Raw genomic sequence first — 20,578 nt, forward strand, 5'->3', positions numbered from 1 at the left:
TACTTTAACTTTTGGTACTTTAAGTATATTTTGATGCCAATACTTTTGTACTGGTACATTTTGAATACTGGAATTTTACTTGTAAGTAATTCTACATTGCTGAACTGATACTTGTACTTAAGTAAAACATGTGAGTACTTCTCCCATCACTCACTCACATTGTTGCTATTAGCCCTGGGAGAGATGTGCTGTTCCTGTCTCTGTAATGAGGTCTGGTTCGGCCCTGTTAAGCTGTGATGTGGGTCAGGCGGGCTTGAATAGATCACTGTTTCCCAAACAGTGGGTCGGGACCCATGCATGTTTGGGTCGTGGACCAATTTTTATGGGTCGCGAGTAAATGTCCCCTTTTTTCGTTTCCTATATTATTTCATAGGTTTGAAAAAGTTTAAAAATCACAACTTTCAACATTTTTCTAAAGTATTTCATAAATAATTATTTGAATAAGAAATCGAATCATTTCCATAAGTAAAACATTTTTTAAAACATTTAATAAGTAGTAAAAATACCAAAACTACAAGCTCACAACGCATCGCGAAGCATCACGTTAGATCTGCTATTTCTACTAGTTTGGGTCCCGGTCTTATTTCTCTTTTGGGTCTTGAGAACATTTTGGGAAACACTGGAATAGAGCACACGCGTGGCAGTACTGCACAAACTGTTAATTTAAGGGATCTTTTCACATAATATAGACTTTTAAATTAAGCGAACTCAGTCCTCTTTAAGTGGACCAAGACAAGAACCAACAGAAGGAGAGGGCCTGAGGTTTTCCTGTGTTCACATTGTCAGTTCATTTGAAAAGAGGACCCGTTTCTCTTCAGCTCTGATGGAATGGACCCATGGACAAATGGATTAACACTGTGAGAGGGGAGGAATGTGTAGAATGCTACAGTACAGCTTATAAAGGAAGTTGTCACAATCTGTCTAACTCCTGTTTCATCTATCTCATAGATAGACCTATCTTCCCTCTGGCCACTCCCACATTCTGTGCAGCTGACCTCATTCCCATCATATCAGTTCCTCCATCAGTCTATCTGGTTACCTGTCCATCTACACAACTGTTTCCTCTTACTTTACCTCGTTTCTAGACCTGCTGCTCATTAGCCCTGCTGCTATAAAAACTGACTGACTGACCGCTCACTCTGTCAGATCCTATAGTGTTACATGGTGTTCCCTGTATTAGCTGTTTGTCTGTTTTTTCCTGTACTCTGTTCCGTGTTGGTTTTCTGAGCCTCGTCTCAGATTTCCATTTTGCCTGCATTCTGTGTCTTTGACCTTTTTCATCACATCTGGATTTTTGAACCATTGCCTGCTCCCCGTTGGATTGTCTGCCTGTTCTGACCGCCTACTCGTTTTTGACCCCTTGGTTCACTACAATATAAACGCCTTGTCCCTCATGTCTTGTGGTGTTTAATAAACTCATTGTACTTAGTTGAGCCTGCTCAGTCTGCCTCCTCGTCAGTCTGCACTTGACTGAGTCCTTTCCACACGCTGTGACAGGAAGAGACGTACAGTATGTCTGTGACCTTTGTTATGTCTTTGTCCATCAGAAGAGAACACTTTATAATGTCAACCAATCTAATCTGTACAGACAGGAAGTCAGGCGTGTAAGTGGGGTGCAGACATTCCTGCTGTATACAGCAGACACGGATCACATGCTGAAGCCCTGGTTATACAGTGTTTGGAAATAATACATTTTCAACTGAAGAACTCAATGCACCATGTTGTGTTTTTTTCCACTTGTAAAACACACACACACACACACACACTCACACACACACACACACACACACACACACACACACACACACACACACACACACACACACACACACACACACACCCCGTGACATAGGTAGTCAAGTTGAACATATTATTGTCCACCAAACATTGTAGCAAGGCTGATAATAGGACGTAAAATTAGCAATGCAGTGTGGTTAATATTCTATCTGCTACAACTTAACAGGTTTATGACATGGTGACCTAATAGCCAAATGAAATGTTGTTCAGTCAAAGTCAGTCAATCAGTAAGCAAAGGACACATAGATTTGTCTTTATTGTTTATTCTTTATTGTTGTAAGTTAATAGGGGTCTCTTTATCAAAGGCATATTGTACAGCCATGTGAACAATAACGTTATGAAGCACAGGGTGTCCATTGACGTTTTAGTGGGTGCTTATTATGGGGGCATGTGTGTTGCTGTCCTTGGTGCTGAACCCCGGCTGTCACTTTTTTATTAGTATACTATTAATACTATTATATCATTATTATAATGGAACAAATGTTGTTCCATTATCTGACGTCTGTGGAGATTAATTTCCAAAAGGTCCCACAAAGAATCGATAAACAAGTGGAAGACAATCCCTACATTTTGACACAAATATGGAGAAACTATGCAAAATCAAATGAATGATTTGCCTATTCATAGAACTGACAGTTAGAGGAGTCACACACACACACGCACGCACGCACGCACGCACGCACACACACACACACACACACACACACACACACACACACACACACACACACACACACACACACACACACACACACACACACACACACACACACACACACACACACACACACACTGTGACTTGTTGTTGTTGTTGTTGTTATCAAACCTGCAAGCTTTCTATTTCTCTTTCATAATTACAGTAGGCTACCACACCACTCTGCATATTTGTCTCCCCAGGACCCATGCTAGTGAAAATAGCTGATATACAAGCTCACAACACCTTGCTTTGCACTTTTGTGAGCTTTTAGATCAGTTATTTTCACAACTTCTTAACATTTGTTTTCTAATTAATGGAATTTCTAGATTTTTTTTAATGTATTCATCAAATTATTTTGATACACTTTTGATTTTTCCTTTTGATTTTAGATTTTTTTTTGTGGAACACATTGAAACAAAACATTATGGGATATTTGCTTGTGACCCATAAAAATGTGTCCGCGACCCACACATGGGTCCCGACCCAGTGTTTGGGAAACAGTGGGCTATGTCACACATGTATGAAAGGAATCGGCGAGAGTAAAATCCCTGACATCCCTGTCATTTCATTAAAAGGAGTTCCCACCCAGCCAGGCGAAGTAAAGGGTGGAGGTTTGTTTCTACGCTTCTCACGTAGACTAGGCTGCTCACAGCCACTCACACAGACAGCAGCCAGCGGGGGGACACGGACGACACGCACGGAGACCCCGGCTTCACATCCCAGACAGAACCGGAGGGTAGTGGGTGGAACTGCCTTCGGAAAAACCGTGTCACGGGGGAAAGGAAAGGGGAAACGGATCTGCTGTGTCTTGGGAAGAAAACTTCAAGCACAGCAGAGCAGAGCGAGACAGAGAGAGGCTTCAGTGCAGGCGCATTATGCTCAGTGACAGACAGGGTGGAGTTTCTTTATGACTTTTTAAGATATTCGCGTGTTATAGTTGCACCGCAAAAACATGGAGGACGGCAAAGAAAATGCCACGGAAATGATCACCGGGGACCAAACCCCACCGATGCCCGTCGGCAGCATTGAGGTGCAGCCCGATCCTAATCCTATCGATCCTGCGGTGCCGCAGCAGCAGCAGCGGATCACCGCAGACAACTGCTACGACCTTCTGACGAAAGCCAAGCGGCAGCGGCTGGCGGAGCTGAAGGAGAACGTGTTCAGGTACATGAGCGACAATTTCCTGCACGTACTGAGAACCCCGGGGGTCTACGGCCGCCTGACGGGAGCCGAGAGAGAGGAGATCCTGGCGCGGAGGATGGAGGGGGGGAACAGGGTGTTGGCGGTGGCCGAGATCAACGAGGTGTACGACCGTTTGGGCAGCAGCAGCAGACCCCCGAGCCGAGAGAGCAGCCGTCCCCAGAGCCCCCTAGTGTCATCCTCCTCCTCCTCCTCGGTCAGCGTGGAGGAATCGACAGCATCAACAAACAGCCACTGTATCTTCTATTACTGCAGCCAGACAAAGGAGTGGAAAGTGCTGACCAAGATGCCGGAGGAGCTGCTCGACACAAAGGGAGCGGGGATCTGCACCATGTACAACTACCTGTTCGTGGCAGGTGGGATCAGAGGCGGCGGCGGCGGCGACAACAACAAGAGCAGCGGCAACAACAGGGTCTCCGCCGCCGTGTTCTGCTACAACCCGGCCACGGACCACTGGAGCCGGGTCAGGCCGCTCACCCAGGCTCGCTCCCAGCTCAAGCTGGTCTCCATGGAGGGCCACCTGTACGCGATCGGCGGGGAGTGTCTGTTCACCGTGGAGAGGTATATGTTTTTTTTTTTTTTTGGATAGTGTTGTGTGTTTGTCTGTCATTCAATGTTTTGATGAATTGAATACACATGCATGGAGTTGGACCCCAATGGAAACAAGCCCTATAGTGCTTTCTTGGGTTTAATTATTTTAGTGTCATAGTGGTGGAAAAAGTACTCAAATGTTTTACTTAAGTAAAAGTATCAATACTGCAATGCAGAAATACTGTTACAACTTAAAGTCCAGTAATTTTTATGTACCTGAGTAAAAGTCAAACATCTAAATATACTTAAAGTACCAAAAGTAAAAGTAGGCTACTCGTTATGCGGAATGTCCCGTTTCACAAGTTATGTCTAAAATGTATAAAACATATTTTGAAAATAGCAGATCTACAAGCTCACAACGCGTTGAGCTTGTAGATCGGCTATTTTCAAATAGCCAAAGTTTAAATAGGGCTGAAGTGGTGGTAAGTGTATGTTTTGTAATAATCAAAATCTACAAAGTAACAAGTAACTAAAGTTTTCAAATAATTGTAGTGGAGTAAAAGCACAAAGTTTTGTCGTATATTGGCCATGATCAGACAGGAAAATCACTATTCCCTAACTATTCCCTAAGTGCAAGAAGAACAAGGATCCAGTTTGAAAGAGGGTTTGTCCACAGAAATGTATTTATTTCCATAGACGTTGACATCTGCATTGCCAATCACAGAGTGTCACTCAAATCACCAAACATCATACTTTATACAGACAGACATTTGAAATAGGACCTCCTCTCTGTCCTCCGTCTTGACCACTCACAAACAAGCTTTTAGAAACAAAAGGCTTCTTGGCCCGCCTCTCTCAGTCATCACAAGGAATTAGCATCCGCCTAGTTTTAAACATGTGACAATTTACTTTAACCCTTATCTATAAAACTATACTTTTACACAAGATCATATTATGAAATCTTTGTTTAACATCTTATTAACTTCAAATTAAGTCCACACACATTATACATTCACAATTGCAAACAGCAGTTAGAAATACAATGAATCAACAAAGTTGCAGTTACTTTAAGACTGAATATTTTCCTTAAATGACATTTCTCTTTGTTAACAACACAAGTCATAGTTGTCAAGACTTTAATCATTTTAACTACACACTGCAGACCTAAGACTGAAGAATAATAAAAGTGTATATATTTTACTGTCATCTTGACCTGGCTTCCAACCATTCACTACACATATCCTGTCTGTAGCTGATTGACCCAGGAAGGAACAATGATTACTCTGATTAGTTTAAATGAATACAAAAGACTTCTTCTGATAATCAAAACAAGACAGAGGGTGTCAATGCCTCTGAACCATGAAACAAAAGGTTTATCAAAACGACTGTTGTGCTCTACAAAGGCCAGGAACTCTGAACTGATTGCATTACAGCTGAGCCCACACTAAGTTGGGTGAAATCTCTCTCTGGCTTACATTATTTGACCAAAGGTCAAACTCAGTCCTAAATACAAACTTTGTTTTACCAATTAAATGGAAAATCATAGAAATACATGTTCTCATGTTTGAGATGCTACTTTTAGTCCTGGATATACCATATAACTTCCCCTCTTGGAGGAATATCAATAATCCTCCATAAAAAGGGATATCCAGAGACTTATCTCAATCATTGCTTGAAAGTGATCTCCAAAATCTTTTTTTTGACAAACAGATTTTCCTGTGTATTGGTTAGTATAATAGCAACCCCTCTTGTGGGTTATGGAACTAGTAACAAATCAACGCTTACTTTTCTGTAAACAAATGGAAATGAAAAGCAATCTTCATAGGGTTATGGGTCAAAACACATCATATAACATACTTTAACATGAAATGTTCTTAGTGTTCACGCGCACAGAATGTTCTCTGTTCTTTCTTTTTTCGCTTATACTAACAACGCAATGTTTCTGGTAGGTCTCCTTCTTTGATTGTCCATGTTTGCACCTGTAGAATGATCAGTCATTAAAACAAAAACTGAAGCCACGAAAAATACTTTTATCAGGCCACTTCCTGTAATCTTGAAATCACTGCCCTTGGGTATGCCACAGCCTTTCAGCCGTGCTGCCCAGTGCAGTTCCAGATTCGTCCAACAGATAGCTGCATTTGTACAGCAGAGCGCTCTACTAGCGACCGCAGGAGACGTGATAACACACTCCCCACGAAGAACCCCACCATTGCAAGTCCTCCACTCTGCCGGCACCCGCTGTCCTCTCCTCACAACATACCCGCCACGAAGAACCCCGTCCATCCACAGGTTCCCCGCTCTGCCGTCAGCACCGCAGCGCGCCCTTCTAGCGATCGCAGAAGATAAGTTTGTGCAGCCAGATGAGTCGTACAGCCATCCTAGATCTGGTCACGAGATCCTCTCCCTGTAGATTTTCGAAAAGTTGTCGTCATGTCGTGCCGATGTCCATAATACACCTGCACTGTGGTAACGTGATCCGTCCACCCAACGCAAGGCAAAGATCCAGACCCGGTTTCCTGCCGTGGATGATTTGTAGATTGGAAGCTTGCACTGCTCCTGGATCACCAGGCTGTCCCACCATGCCTCTCCTGTCGTAGGCCTCCTGCTGAGCTGTCAAACCAGACCTCGTTGTGGACATTTGTAGAGCTCCATGGCATCCCAATGTCCTTCGTTGACAGCAGAAACAGTGGAGTGTTGATGGGCCTCGTCTGTGAACCTTTTTGGTAGAGCAGCTTGATATCTTTGGCGAGCTCCATTCGGTCCCACAGCATCCATCAGTGTCTCCAACTCCCTCCATCTCAATCTGTTCTTAGTTCATAAAAACACTTGGAAAAAACTTTCCTACAGAATCTAAACATATGACGGTGTCATAATTCAGCCTCTTGCCTAACAAGGTGTTATAATCAGTACATTGTAACCATGATCTAGTAATTTTATTCCTACATAACATTGACTCAATCTCATATTATAATCTACTTTATTGCTTTATTCTAATCTTTTTCCTCCTTGTTATATTTTACAAACAATGATTCCCATTTGTTACTCATATATCAGAACGTTCTAGCATTTTCCTAATAGTGAATACCATTTTTCACAGTTTTAGCAACTTTTTTAACTCTATTTTCCTAACAATACTTCAAAATGTGTAGGCCTACTATAGTAATCTCTGTATAAGCGTTCCCCTCTGGATCCTAAATTTTATAATAACAGAACTTTTACTCTCAATATTTTCAAAATGTGTACACTCCTTAATAAATCTATTTTACTTAAGTAGAAGATTAGAAGGTCAGCGCTGGTGGTGTCCATCACAAGGGTGCTAGAGCAGCCTAAACAAATGGAACAGACCCCCCTATCTGTCTGCCATTCTATTAACTAACTTACTATCTTATCCTACATTCGACACTCAGGCATGGGAACTGCTAAACCAATCCTCTCCCCCAAGATCCATCGCTATCAAACTCAACTGAGAGTATATCTAAAAATAACCACCCACTGACATTCTAAACATGTCAGCCGCTTTAGGTCTGTTCCCAAAAACTACTCTTATCCACCATTGTAACCAACACCCAGCACTCACCTTAAATCTTCATAATGGAACCAAATGTTCCCTCTGCTCCTGATTAGATAAGACAAACAAACAAAATATGTGGTAATTTCAAGTCACAAATGAGCACAGATCTCCTGTTGCATGCTTAAGTATTATAAATATTATCTATTCCTTGGACAAAAAGTTTCAGCTTATTTTTAGCCCCAGTGGTGAACCATTGAATTAGGTTTTTAGCTCACCATTGAAACTCTGAACATTACTCAATTTGTGATATATAAAAGGATATGACTCAGACCGGGAACTGTTAACAAGTTGTCACTCAATTTAAGGCAAAGTTTTATCTAACATCCAAGCACAACAAAGAAAAGTCTGTATCTTTTCAAGAAAACCTGCAAAGAAAAAGTTTGATACCTTCTCTTAACTCCCCAATGCACATGGCTTAATCCTCCTTTTTAACCTCTAATTATATCCAAATCCTTCATTTTTAAATCAGCTCCATCTGTGCATCACTCATGGCTCAGTTCAACTAAATCATTTGTCTATTAATCAAAGCACGCATGTGTAGCTAATACATCCGTTCCTCAATTTCTAGGCACCTTTTAACAGATCCAAAATATGGCCGTGCCATGCTATCCCCGCCGTGATCAATCTCAGCGTCTCCCCAGAGAAAATACGAACGATTTCGTTTCTTGGCCAAAGTAACGAAAATCTCCCATGGGCGTGCACTCCCAGGTCATATCTCTCAGGAAAAAAGCCTCAATCTTACACAACAGGGACAGCACGTTCACAACAATACATTAGACCAGCAAAATCATTAAACCGCCATAAATAAAGCACAAAACAGACCGAAATTGATTCTATCTAATAAAACTTTAGTAGTATTCAATTAAATATTTTTCCACACGGACATCAACAAGGTCTGTAGTCGATCAAATTTAACCCTTGCTTATAACATTCCAATTATATTCCTAAATTCTCTTTTTACTGTCTTCTTTGTAGATTACTTTAACAGTTCAAAAAGATTCTTTCACTATTATTTAGACTATTATTTTGAATAGTTATGTTTCTGTTCATCAATTGAATATCTACACAATTATTTCACATCTCTCCCCTCTTTCAACACATTCAACAAAAAATGTGTTGAAAACAAAAATGAAACCCTCCAACCCCAAAAAACAGCACTGGGTCCAAGCTATCCCAAGCACACATCGGCACCAAAAAACTCTCAACATCCAGGCGTAAAAAAACAAAACCAAATAAAATAAAACCACCTAACCTTCCCAAGACACAGATCACAACAACCACAGACCACGCCCCCCCCCCAGGGAAAAAAATCGCGCGTGTCAACAAACAACACACACACACACACACACTCACATCTCCTAAAACATCAAAATAATCACATAACTTTCTGCAAATACACCTTTGGATGGCAGGCAATTGTTACAAGCACAAGTCCTGCTTTTACAACCGAAAACATAATTAGATCAGTTAAAGCTGATTTTGTGTTCTATAAATAACAACACTAGACATCTCAACAACACAAAGACACACTCAGGACAAGACCAACATACAATGAGACAAACATCACCTCCTCCTCACACACACTCTCACATACACCCAAAACTGACATTACCAACCACACAACAAAGACACAAAACAACATTACCGCGTCACCACCGCCAGTAAACAAACAAAGACAAGACCAGCTTCACAACGTGAAGAACACCAAACACAGAATCAACATCAAGCTAGCATCAACACTGCCATTTTGAAATGAAATAGCATTACCACGAAAGTGATAATCCAAGATAAGCAGTACACAGCCGAAAAGCCATGACACCAAAGAGTCGCGTTCACCAAGAAGGCCGAAAAGCCACCACAAAATGAAACACAGAAGTCAGGAAAATCAGCAGAACCACAGGTCTACTCCACCATCACCAGAAAGCAAGAAAAAAAAGGAGATGAAAACGCCTTCTCACCGCCAATCAAAACAAGTCAAAACACCCCTTATCATCAACACCATCATCAACATCATCATCATCGTCATCATCATAAAAGACATTTTAGTCGCCCCAGAAAAAGCATCGTGTTTAACCAGGGAGCCGGTGTTATAAACGCCTGATCAGAGCCGAGTACCAATAACCGGAGCCTTTGCTTCCATAAAAATAGTAACACTTCATAAAGTTCCATAAAAAAAGTAACACTTCATAAAGTAGAGACTATAGGTTGGAAATCTTCCATAAAAATAGTAACACTTCATAAAGCTCCATAAAAAAAAAGTAACACTTCATAAAGTAGAGACTATAGGTTGGAAATCATCATTATATCGGCCCTAAAGGTCCCGCCTTCCATCCTTTCCATAAGGGTCTACAGGATTGAAGAGATTACATAATCAGTAAATGTACTAAATTAAGGCCAGGAAGTAAAGGCCACGTAACCAATATTTGTCGCGTAGACATATGCTTAATGCATCACATATATCTAAGCGACCCCACCTTCCAAAACCGGAACCTCGTTGCACAGGAAAATAGTGAAGTGTCCCGTCGGATCCAAAAAGGACCAAAATACAGATTCTTTGTCCACCGATCGACGGGAGAAATAGACATCAGTTTAAAAATGAGTCCGCTCTCCGGAAGATACAGGGCCCAGCGTGGTTGCCAATTATGTCGTATATTGGCCATGATCAGACAGGAAAATCACTATTCCCTAACTATTCCCTAAGTGCAAGAAGAACAAGGATCCAGTTTGAAAGAGGGTTTGTCCACAGAAATGTATTTATTTCCATAGACGTTGACATCTGCATTGCCAATCAATTATGTCGTATATTGGCCATGATCAGACAGGAAAATCACTATTCCCTAACTATTCCCTAAGTGCAAGAAGAACAAGGATCCAGTTTGAAAGAGGGTTTGTCCACAGAAATGTATTTATTTCCATAGACGTTGACATCTGCATTGCCAATCACAGAGTGTCACTCAAATCACCAAACATCATACTTTATACAGACAGACATTTGAAATAGGACCTCCTCTCTGTCCTCCGTCTTGACCACTCACAAACAAGCTTTTAGAAACAAAAGGCTTCTTGGCCCGCCTCTCTCAGTCATCACAAGGAATTAGCATCCGCCTAGTTTTAAACATGTGACAATTTACTTTAACCCTTATCTATAAAACTATACTTTTACACAAGATCATATTATGAAATCTTTGTTTAACATCTTATTAACTTCAAATTAAGTCCACACACATTATACATTCACAATTGCAAACAGCAGTTAGAAATACAATGAATCAACAAAGTTGCAGTTACTTTAAGACTGAATATTTTCCTTAAATGACATTTCTCTTTGTTAACAACACAAGTCATAGTTGTCAAGACTTTAATCATTTTAACTACACACTGCAGACCTAAGACTGAAGAATAATAAAAGTGTATATATTTTACTGTCATCTTGACCTGGCTTCCAACCATTCACTACACATATCCTGTCTGTAGCTGATTGACCCAGGAAGGAACAATGATTACTCTGATTAGTTTAAATGAATACAAAAGACTTCTTCTGATAATCAAAACAAGACAGAGGGTGTCAATGCCTCTGAACCATGAAACAAAAGGTTTATCAAAACGACTGTTGTGCTCTACAAAGGCCAGGAACTCTGAACTGATTGCATTACAGCTGAGCCCACACTAAGTTGGGTGAAATCTCTCTCTGGCTTACATTATTTGACCAAAGGTCAAACTCAGTCCTAAATACAAACTTTGTTTTACCAATTAAATGGAAAATCATAGAAATACATGTTCTCATGTTTGAGATGCTACTTTTAGTCCTGGATATACCATAGTTTACCTCTGAGATGTTAGTGGAGTAGAAGTGAAAGTATTGAAATTTGGAATTACTCCAGAAAAGTAAAAGTAAAACCTGCTTTTTTTTGGGCAAACTGTTACAAGTATTTCAATCAATCAATCAATCAATCAATCAATCCAGGTACGACCCGCGCGCCGACCGGTGGAGCCCCGTGGCGCCGCTGCCCAAGGGCGCGTTCGCCGTGGCGCACGAGGCCGTGACCACCAGCCACGGGGAGCTGTTCGTCTCCGGCGGCTCGCTCTTCTACCGCCTGCTGAGGTACGACAGCCGGCGCGACGAGTGGGAGGAGTGCCCGTTCAACAACAGCCGCAGGAGGTCCACGGACATGGTGGCGCACAAGAGCTTCGTCTACCGCTTCGACGTGAGCCGCGGCGGCGAGCGGGAGCAGCAGCCCGGCGGCGTCACGGTGTTCAAGTACAACACGGTGGTGAAGGTGTGGCACGACGGGACGTCCTACCCCATCGGGGACAGCCCCTCGCCGTTCCGCTGTGCCGTCATCGGCGACCGCATCTACTGCGTCAACAAGTCCCAGACCTTACAGTTTGTCATCGAGGAGGACAACGAGCGATTCCTGCTGGAGACGCTCCCGGCGCCGACGGAGGCCCGGGGACCCCTCGTCCCGTTCGTTCTGACTCTGGATAAAAGACATTGAGATGTGTAGGCATATTTGGACAATCGGACAAAGTAATATTTGAATTCCGGAAACAGAGTGACATAGAATTGATCTTCTTGACAGTAGCCTAGCCCTGTGGTTCTCTGTTTCTCTGTTTTCAAGGACCCCCATAACTCTGAGAGTGTACAAATGGAACCATGTGTTACACTCTCAGAGTTACAGACCCGCAAGGGTCCATTTGGTTCCATTTCTCACACTCTCAGGGTTACAGACCTGTAAGGGTACATTTGGTTCCATTTGTTACACTCTCAGAGTTACAGACCTGTAAGAGTCCATTTGGAACCCCCTCAAGGAACCCTGAGGGTCCCTGGACCCCACTTTGAGAACCACTAGCCTATAGCTATAAATAATCGAGGCAAAGCAAACACACATCTAATTAGCTAAATATATCTATCTGAAATACAAGGCAATTACAACATCTTAATTAGTGCACAGTGTGTGACAGTGGGTGAAATGCTCCTTTAAGAATCTGATTTCATGTGCTTTCTGTGCCACTATAACCTTGTGCCAAATCAATGCAATCAAAGGAACATGCACGACAAAGAGTTGTGCTTTCATTGTCGGCGTGCAATAACAGCCTGACTTTCTCATCCAGAGCTATAATGAAAATGAGTCAGCAGATAGAGGTTTGTTCATTTATCTCACACTCATCCAGGGCGGTCTAGACTCTACAGTGAGTAAGCACTAAGCAGGTGTATATATAGAGTTCAACTCAAGGACACTTTAATAGAATACGTTTTGTCGGCCTGTGACCTGCTTACTAGGACACTCTCTGACAAAGACAAATGAGGTATTTCCCAGAAGGCTAATTAATTTATGAGCTCTCATGAATAAAAACCTAACCATTGTCTTTATTGTCATCCTATTGTTTATCAGAACTAGATAAAAAAAAAGGTTTGTACTCGCTAAGGTTAGTTTTGTACTAGTTTAGGTGCCAGAGGGGTAAGGTTTAATAACACATTTTTATTTGTGTAGCACCTTTCATACATAGAATGTTATTCACCATAAGCCCTGGGAGCTGCCCCGACCTATACCTGTTGTTGGGCCACTAAGCAGCAGACAACTGAATGTGAAGTGCCTTATGTGCACTTTAATTGTAACTGCCAACCCGATTTTCTAAGCTGGTAGAGGGATTCAAGTTTCCCTCTCTAAGCCAGGGGTCCCTCAATGTTTATATGTCAACCACCGCCAAATTAAGATGCATTTGACCACGTTCCCCCATATGAAAGAAGATTTTGTGCCATTGGACCCCCATCAGAGAAGATTTGTATTGTTAAACATTTTCAAAATGATTCCAGATTTTCCTAATCGTTTTTCTAAATAGCGAATCTACAAGCCCACAACGTGTCACATCGTGATGTGTTGTGAGCTTGTAGATCGGCTAATGTCAAATAGCCTATTCATTGGGTTAAAGTGGTTAAACCGATTTTGATTTCCCACTTTGAGAACCACTGCTCTAAGCAACATGCTAATAAACATAAACAATAACACAAAGAATGAATGGAAGTATATCTCATCATCCTGGAATGCTGTTTGGTCAGACTGGCAGGCAGCTGTGATGCTTTGACAGTTGTCTCCATGAAAACCAGCACTGATATTAAGCTCTCTTGATCTGAATTCATGTCCTTTCTAAATCTATTCTCCTGATAATCCTTAGTCTGTCTAATCTGTGTTCATCATTGGAAACATTTGACATGCTCTTTACATTATGTTAGTTTGCGCTGTACGAAAGCAAACAGCAATATGTTTTTTGAGTGTTTAATTTTTTTTTCACTGGACATGACCAGGGATTTGATTTCATATCAACTAAAATTATACCCACTTTGGTATCAAACATACTGTACTGTTACATACACGTGGCATGTTGCTGCTTCTTTTGCTCTGTAGCACAGTATGTACTGTCTTGTGACATGCATTTTCATCATTTCTGGGCCTAATTTCATAATCCACACAATCCAGGAAACTTGTAACGTTATTATAATGCCTGATTAAAGGGAATGCAAGTAGCAACTTGTAGCAAACCAACTGTAGCTTATTATAATGCCAAAGGAGATTTAGACTTAGAGAAGTAATGTACTTGACCTTTAAAACATGCCTGTTGTAAATGGAATACATCTTAGTTACTCTGCTGTTGGTCAGCATACAGTAATGGTGACATCGGGTTATATATATATTATATATATAAAGAGAATATCTACACAACATTAGCTTGTTTGAATTATACAGCGTGTTAAGAGCATTGCGGAACCGTGCCACTGAAACCACCAGTGCTTCCTGGAAGAATCTTTAGTAGAAGATTATTTCCATCCAACATAATATAAAGTGCAACACAATATAGGTCTAGAAAGATGAGGGTAATTCAGTAAATCTGAAGTATGTAACAAAAATGATTTTTTTTTAGTAACTGTTTCAGTAACTGTTTCATAAAGGCTGCTTTTGAGATTCAAGGCTCTGGTCTATTCAGCGTAATGCCTAATTTATGCTTCGTCGTGTCACGGTATCGCACACCGGAAATAGCCGATCTACAAGCTTGCAGCACACCGCAGAATGCGATGCACTGTGAGCTTGTATATCCTCGTTTATCAGTATAAATCAGGCTTAATAACACCCCAATGCTCTATGCCTATTAAATATCCTGAAATTGTATGTCGTCTCTGGCGGGTAGAAACCTCCTATGTCCAAAACTTACTTTTCAGGATTCAAATTCAAAAACAGGAAAAGTAGCAGATCTGCTACTTTTCATGCTTTTGTGTGAAGCTGTAGTATGATCAAGTTGGGCATTCATTTAAGAAAAAAACATAAAAAGCTAGAATATGGAGGTTTCTGCCCGACAGCAACAATATCCTGAAATCGTAATCTTTGGTCAGTGTTATAGCATGTGTTACCTTTTTCTAAAGAGCCAATGCTGTGGATTCTTCAGTATAGCCTACCAGCCAACAGCCTTGTATCCATGTTGTAGCCTGTTAAGATCTGTCTGTATGCCTGAGATGTCTGTATAGACATTCATTTAACAAGCAAGTTTGCTGTGTTCTGTGATTCTCCAGTCTGGGGGCCTTTGCAGCCCAGTTAGAGTTATAAGATCTCTCTGTCTGTGTCACAGTGGTCTGTATGTTTGCCGCTTTCAAACATTTGAAATATACAACGCCTTGAACTATTCCGTGCTAACTACCCGCAGGTCTCTACTACGCACACGGACATATAATCACATTATGATGGATGTATGGAAATACTGTATGTACTGTATCTTTGCGAATGGATATATGTTACTATCTCGCTGTCTGTCATCGTATGATGTGAATACAGTAGCCTGCCGGTATTATGGCTTATTATGCTGCCTGCTAAGCTGGAAGGGCTGCCTGGCTGGCAGTCTCATCGACTGATGACTTGTAATAAGGTTGCATTCAAAATTGTATATCGTCTCTGTCGGGTGGAAACCTCATACATGTCCAAATTCTAAAATAGCAAAAGTAGCAGATCTACAAGCTCAAAACGTGGCGCGAAGCGACGTGTTTCAAGGTTGTGGATCTGCTACTTTTGATGCTTTTGTGTGACGCTGTAGTATGATCAAGTAGGGGGCGTTAATTTACGAAAAAACACAAATAGTTAGGATATGGAGATAAGAGGTTTCTGCCCGACAGCAACGATCTGTTGCTCAGTACCCGTTACAAACATATCTCAGTTTACTCAGTTATGTCATCTGTTTAAGTTTAGTTGCTTTGACTACTTTTGACTTGATCATTTTGACATTATGAGGTTGAATTATATAATGATTTTCATGCAATACTGCACATTACGATTTAAGCATAAAAATGGATTGACTAATTTAATTTATAAAATAATATATACATGGGATGTGTGGAAGATTAATTTTTATTTTTATTCTTCTTGATGAAAAATGTTCCTTTTAGTTTTTGTGTCTACCCTATGACAGTGACCTTAACCAGTCCGTCCCATCATGCTGTTATGAAAAGCATTTCCACAGACTGTTGGTTATGCCACAATAAATATTTGAATAATAAAAACAATTGTAATTCCAAATCGGATAAATAAATCAGATTTTTATCTTACTCTTCTTGAAGGTGTATTAGTCTGTCTAAACTAGTCTGCAGGGTGAGGAAAGCGCTGAGTGGACAGATTTATCGCAGAGCTAAAGTGCCTCAGAGGCCTGTGTCCAACCTAATCCAACACACACTTTACTTAAAAGGGCTGGTGGTGCAATATTACACCCCAGCAAAGGTAAAACAGGAGCAGCTACCCACTGTAAATGTCACGGATCATGAATAGGGATTTTTATGTAAGCAATGAATACCAACATTAAATGACATTCGATCCACCTCTGCATCAATGATACTTATGAACGGTACACCGTACACACTCACTGCTGTGGTTTTTGTAGGTTAGATAAATTCATAAAGTCAAACCTGTTCCAGCGCCTTGAATAAAGTTTACATGATTTAACTTGTCAGGCTATATTAACACACAATACACTGTGAGATGACGAGTCTTGTGCCAAAATTAGACATCCAACATGGGAAAAAACAGGGATAGCTACGCTTAACAGATTGTTTTGGATTTCATTCAACTCATTTACTGACTGACAAATTAGTAACGTGTTCGTGTCCTTTCACACATTGAGCAATGAGCATGTTCTGGAAATTATATTGAGCTTTTCGAATGAACTCCCTCATAGAATGTACACTGAGTAAATGTAGTGTAATTCATTGGTCACTGAGCATAGAATCCCTGCACTGCACACAGTATAGGAATAGAGGTTACTGTCTGACAACAGATGTTCCTGTGTGCCATGATTAACTTACATAACAGAGCAGTGCAACGTAAACAGTGCAGCTATTTTCCATAGATGCACATTTTTCTTTGAATATATATATATATGTTGGTTACTTGCTATTACTAACATGTTTGTGTTATTGTCTCCGCCAGGCCGAAGGCGTGGCGGAGACAATAACACCCTGTCCGTTCGTCTGTCTGTGAACAGCTAATCTACGCCACCGTTGGCCTGATCGACGTAAAACGGTGCACACACACTCCCTGGTTGCCAGAGCTGAACCTCTGCCCCCAAATTCTCAGATTGGCCTGTTCTAGTGCCACCAGGAGGCCAATTCTCGCAAAACCCATTTTGTTATATTACTCCTACAGATTGTGTCCAAACATCACGCAAATCGATATACATTATATATACATGTGATCAAGATGGATCTGTCCCATTTTTCATATTCTATCCTGATTGGCTAAGCCTGGCATCTAAAGTTTGCATGAGTGGATTGTTTTGAACAAAATGCCTCAAATCATGAACGCAGCGTCCGTTTATCTCTATAGTCATGTGATCAAGGCGGATCTGTCCGATTTTTCATTTTCCATCAACATTGCTGGCCCACAATAACCTACCTGACCTGGTGGAGACCTGTGCTCCGAGGAGCATTATTTCTGACAAATGTTAAGAATGTTAAGAATGTTATTTTGATAGCATGTTGTTTAGACAGATGCTATGTTTACCTATTAGTTTTTTTTAGGCACTACATTGTTCTCTTTGCATTCTACTTATGTAACTATTTACCATGTTGTTTGTTGAATAGGGTTCATGTTTACTCTGCTTAATCTGATCTCACACTCTGGATTAGAGTCGTCTGCCAAAAGCTTGAATGGTAATTTGTAAACTGAAATAAAGGTGAATTAGATTTTCTTTGTGAGCAACAAGAGCATGACCAATGGTGGACTGTAACAAAGTGCATTTACTTGAGTGCTGAACTTAAGTAAATGTTTTGGGTATCTGTATTCTACTTGTAGAGGATGAAGGTTAGGGAGATGTGTTTCAAGGGGGGTGGAAAAAGCCTAAACGAGAAAGGAGTGAAGTGTCTGTAGACCTGACTAGATGAGTCTCCAGTTTGTCAGACAGGCAGTGACAGTATGGGCGTCAGTCCCTCCCAGGGTTCTGTGCCGGGTTCTCTGTCACTCTCTGTCCTTTTGTCCGGGACAAAGAAAGACAGGATCATTTACCCCATGCAGCCTCCAGGGACCGGCCTGCCAACATCAACACATAAAAGGGGCCTAATGGAACTGTGTCAATGTGCACACCTGCTCACACACTATACACTAGAAGATCCTACGTGTTATTTTAACAAATAATTGAACCAAAAATGGACCGTTATGGGTCTGTAAAAAATTTAACCATCTGGACCCATAATATAAGGGTCCATTTGGTTCCATTTTGTGCAGTTAAATTAACACAGGATTTTACCGTGAAAATGTACGTGCGTGTGCACCACACACCCCTTTGTTAATGCAAGTGCACATTTATACACACATGTGTGCACACATTAACTGTATATACTGTATATACACATAACATACAAACATCTCTCTCTCTCTCTGTCTCATGTACACACACACACACACACACACACACACACACACACACACACACACACACACACACACACACACACACACACACAGCCTGTGTGACCGTGACCTATTGACTCTTGTTGGCACCAACTTGTTGCCAGGTCTTGGTGAGTCCGTATGCTCAAGGCTTGGCTACGAGATGCTCCTCTCTAGACCCCCCATGGTTCCCTTTATTACATTAGTGTGCTGCAGTCTGGTTTTACTAATCAAACAGCCACCAGCAGCACTATGTCCACTTTACACGTGAACCCTAGTGTCCCTATTCTGGGCATGACAAACATTTGGAGAGAAATAGACAAACATTTGGCAAAAATAGCAGATCTAAGTCCATAATGTGGTACTTCATAATTAAGTATATAGGGTTTAAGCACATGTTTTTACACAGGTAGAGATGGACACGCACACACAAACACACACACACGCGCGCACACACACACACACACACACACACACACACACACACACACACACACACACACACACACACACACACACACACACACACACACACACACACACACACACACACACACACACACACACACACACACACACATACTTTTTCATATAAAAGGGTAAAGGGTAGTCCCAAGACTCAGAGATAAGGAGAATAAGCCATTGATTGCATGCTCTGAGACGCCCCTCCCCAAATCTCTCTCTCTCTCTCTCTCTCTCTCTCTCTCTCTCTCTCTCTCTCTCTCTCTTCATATATAAAAGTTCAGAGTTGAGCAGTGTTGTTCACAGTGGTGGAAAGTAACTAAGTACATTTACTCAAGTACTGTACAATACTTTATGACATGCAGTAAAGGTCGTCAGGATCGGGAGTCGAACCCGCGACAGGCTGTCAAGCTGGATTACCAGCATTATGTGGTATGCGCCTCGACAGCTAGGCTAGCGGGCGCCCCACGTGTGTGTTTGTTTTATCAATAACTTTAGATTCATAGTTCTGTGTGTTTGTTTTATCAATAACTTTAGATTCATAGGTCTGTGTGTTTTTGCTAACAATAACTTTAGATTCATAGGTCTGTGTGTGTTTTTGTGCTATCAATAACTTTAGATTCATAGGTCTGTGTGTGTTTGTGCTATCAATAACTTTAGATTCATAGGTCTGTGTGTGTGTTTGTGCTATCAATAACTTTAGATTCATAGGTCTGTGTGTGTTTGTGCTATCAATAACTTTAGATTCATAGGTCTGTGTGTGTGTTTGTGCTATCAATAACTTTGGATTCAAATGTCTGTGTGTGTTTGTGCTATCAATAACTTTAGATTCATAGGTCTGTGTGTGTTTTTGCTATCAATAACTTTAGATTCATAGCTCTGTGTGTGTTTTTGCTATCAATAACTTTAGATTCATAGCTCTGTGTGTGTTTTTGCTATCAATAACTTTAGATTCATAGGTCTGACATTTTTCTAATCCTGCATCAGGGATCTCTGGCTGAAACTCATACCCTAATGCACTAGCTGGCCTTTCGTTGTAGAGATTTATAATCTCACTTAGGAAGATTGATTCTCTAAAGGAAAACAGCTCTCTGATGACTTTCTGAGTCGTTATTTCATCTTTCTGTTTTTCGAAAGACCTTCAGTGTTCTTATAGGAGACATCCATGAGGATGCTGCATCTTATTGTCAATAAAAAGAAAGTTATTACAGATGCAAAGGAATAAGAAATGGTAAGAATTATTGAAAAAAAAAGTATTAGTTTGAAACAGTCAAATGTGAAATAGTCCTACTGTAGTTGTAGGCTAATGAAAACATTTCCAAATGAAAGCTAGCCCTGGTCCAAGGCAGTACAGTATACAGTGATTAATTCATATAATTAGCATGTTGGTCATTTAGCTCAGTG

At 41.0% G+C, this 20,578-nt stretch overlaps 1 protein-coding gene across 1 annotated transcript; it reads left to right on the forward strand.

Moving 5' to 3' along the window:
• Positions 1–3,112: 3,112 nt before the first annotated feature.
• On the forward strand, positions 3,113–14,994 carry LOC308099756 (kelch repeat and BTB domain-containing protein 11-like). Its single transcript, XM_080448509.1, has 2 exons — positions 3,113–4,255; positions 11,761–14,994. The coding sequence occupies exons 1-2, from the start codon at positions 3,447–3,449 to the stop codon at positions 12,290–12,292; spliced, it is 1,341 nt and encodes a 446-aa protein (XP_080304635.1). The 5' UTR covers positions 3,113–3,446; the 3' UTR covers positions 12,293–14,994.
• The last annotated feature ends 5,584 nt before the right edge of the window (positions 14,995–20,578 follow it).

The sequence above is a fragment of the Gymnoscopelus braueri genome, assembly GCF_963280865.1.
Source record: "Gymnoscopelus braueri genome assembly, chromosome: 13".
In the NCBI taxonomy this organism is placed as follows: Eukaryota; Metazoa; Chordata; class Actinopteri; order Myctophiformes; family Myctophidae; genus Gymnoscopelus; species Gymnoscopelus braueri.

Coding starts and splice junctions, on each gene's coding strand:
- LOC308099756 (XM_080448509.1), top strand. CDS start 3,447: ATGGAGGACGGCAAAGAAAATGCCACGGAAATGATCACCGGGGACCAA. Junction 4,256..11,760: donor TGTCTGTTCACCGTGGAGAG/GTATATGTTTTT, acceptor CAATCAATCCAG/GTACGACCCGCGCGCCGACC.